General features: G+C 43.6%; 1 protein-coding gene across 2 annotated transcripts in view; it reads right to left on the bottom strand.

Moving 5' to 3' along the window:
* Positions 1–2,500, bottom strand: part of LOC134176673 (cilia- and flagella-associated protein 44-like) — a 15,241-nt gene that overhangs the window by 1,489 nt on the left and 11,252 nt on the right. For both annotated transcript variants that reach the window (XM_062643330.1, XM_062643331.1), the window contains 4 exons: positions 1,633–2,317; positions 730–1,395; positions 269–510; positions 1–196 (listed from right to left, as the gene is read on the bottom strand). The exon at positions 1–196 is cut by the window's left edge and continues 278 nt beyond it. In XM_062643330.1, coding sequence (XP_062499314.1) covers positions 1–196; positions 269–510; positions 730–1,395; positions 1,633–2,317 — 1,789 coding nt within the window. The remainder of the gene's footprint in view (positions 197–268; positions 511–729; positions 1,396–1,632; positions 2,318–2,500) is intronic.

Raw genomic sequence — 2,500 nt, 5'->3', positions numbered from 1 at the left:
ACTGTAGCTGCGACATTGCTGTATTACTGAATACAAGGCACTGGCAGAGATCACTGGGAAGAGAACCGTTCACAACATATTGAATCTGATGGAGATAGAGAGTGACAACGGTATCAAGTTCGTTAATTTTCTGTTGCTTTTCTAATTGAAAAGCTTGAAGGTCAGCTTCAGCTGCTTTCAATGCAGCCTCAATCACCTACAGAACAAGCATACGGTACTTTTAATGTATTGAGAGATGCATCCCTCCAGTACAATATTGATAATTTACTTTCAATTTCTTCTTTAATCCTTCCCATTCCCTTTTCAGCAATTCAGATGCTTTCTTCTCGTCAACAAGCTCCTCTTCAATATCTAACCGTTTTTCGCGAAGCTCCAATGTTTTATCAAACAAACTCTCATCACAACCAACAGGACACACCGAGTCATCGAGTTCATTCTCAGAGTCTGAGTCAGAATCAGAGCTGCTAAGGTCATCATCAGATGACTCATACTCACTCTCAGAGTCTGAACCTACAGAATGCAGCAAATGTTTGATGACGTATGGCACACACACACACACACACACACACACACACACACACACACACACACACACACACACACACACACACACACACACACACATGCACACACACACACACGCATACACACACGCACGTGTGCGCGCACACACACACACACACACACACACACACACACACACACACAATTATGTGACTTCCATTTCACCTTCAGCTTTTTGTTCTTTCTTCTTCACCCGTTTGATTTTCTTCTTGAAAACTTTCGTTAGAAACTCGACAAACTTGTTGTTCTCTCCAAGTGATGTCGTGAAGCTACTGTGCAGCTGCTTCTCTTTTTCCACAAGCTTCTCAATCTCTCTCAACTTAACTTGCACTCGCTTCTCACAAGCCACCACTTTGCCTTGCATCTCTGTCTTCTCAGCCAACTTTGTGTCCACCTTACCAGCCAAAAGCTCTTCACGTTTCTCAAACTCCTTCAGCAGTAGAAGCTCCTCGTATTGCGTCACATGACGCACATCGCATTGCTTGAGTGCCATCTCAAGATTCTGTTTGTGATGATGTAAAGCGTGGACTTCTTCGTCGAACATCTTCATTGACAACTCGACTTTAGCAAGAAGTCGATCCCTCTCATAGATGATTTTCATCTCGTTTGCCTTCTGTAGCTGCTGCTCCAATGGTGAGAGTTCTATTGTCTCTGCTTTGTCAATCAGTGATGATTCACTTGGTTCGGAGATTGTTGTCCCGCTGCTTGATTGTTTGATAGACAGGTTGGTTTGAGAGACACTGGCATCTTTTCCTTGTTCTTGTTGATTGGCTTCTTCTTGTTGGTCACCACCAAAGCCACCAAAACCACCAAATCCGCCGTCGTCATCGCCTGTGATCAAAACAAAGATGCAGAAATGCTTGACAGTTTGTTTGTGCATTTGGTCACCACTCATGCCACTTGTCTGTCTGTCCGTCCGTCCATCTGTCTGTCTATCTGTCTGTCTGTCTGTTCATCTGTCCATCCGTCCATCCATCCGTCCATCTGCCTGTCTGTCCGTCCATCCGTCTGTCTGTCTGTCTGTCTGTCTGTTTGCCTGTCCATCAACAGTTAACTTCACAAACTAACCTTGCTGCTTCTGCCCTGCAGCCATTTTTGCATCATACTCTCTCTTGAACTTCCTCAGCATCTCTGCATCTGTCTCCAACTGTTTCTCTGGAACCTCTTCAGGATCAATTCGTGGTTCATCAGGCAGCACAACTCTCTTCTCTGGACTCAGTTGCTGCTGCAGCTCACCAAGCTGCTTTAGATCCTCTCGTATTTGCCCCACAAGTTTCACCTTCTTGTCTCGAACGGCCAACAGTCTGATATTAAACTGCCTTCTTCTCTCAAACATCTGCTCTCGTAACAAAACAATCTGAATGCGTTTCTTCTCTGCATTCACTCTTTGATCTTCAGGGACAATGTAATCACTTGAGGTCTTCAGCTTAAAGTCACCCATATTTCTGGTAGCCTCTTCTATTGCAGCAACATCGGCTGGATCCTCGTAGTGCTCGTCAGGTTGACGTTTCATCAACTCATCCCACTCTAGTTGTCGTGCTAATCGTCGTTGCTTTCTCACTTCAACTTTGCTTAGTTTCTTGCTTTCTTTACCTCTGAGTTGTGTGTGACTGCCTGTAATGCTGGGTGAGTGGACGTGAGCTCCACCTGCTGATGTGGCCAAGCTGCCTTTTACTATTGGATGAGCTGAGCCATCTGATGGACCATCAGTGTCTGATCGTGATGATTGCTTACGATAAGAGTCAAGGATAGCCTACAAGAAATTAACCAAATAATAAATAAATTAATACAGAATAGAGATATATACCAATAGATTAGAGATAACAAACATGCAATTAAAGACAAACAAAATAAACGAACAAACACACAGACAGACAAACAGACAAAATGTTTATTCTTCCAATATAGAAACATTCTGACTCTCCATCTGTTTACA

Source organism: Corticium candelabrum, chromosome 3 (genome assembly GCF_963422355.1).
Source record: "Corticium candelabrum chromosome 3, ooCorCand1.1, whole genome shotgun sequence".
In the NCBI taxonomy this organism is placed as follows: Eukaryota; Metazoa; Porifera; class Homoscleromorpha; order Homosclerophorida; family Plakinidae; genus Corticium; species Corticium candelabrum.
Note: the sequence above shows the minus strand (reverse complement) of the source record. Positions and strands in the feature narration are given on the sequence as shown.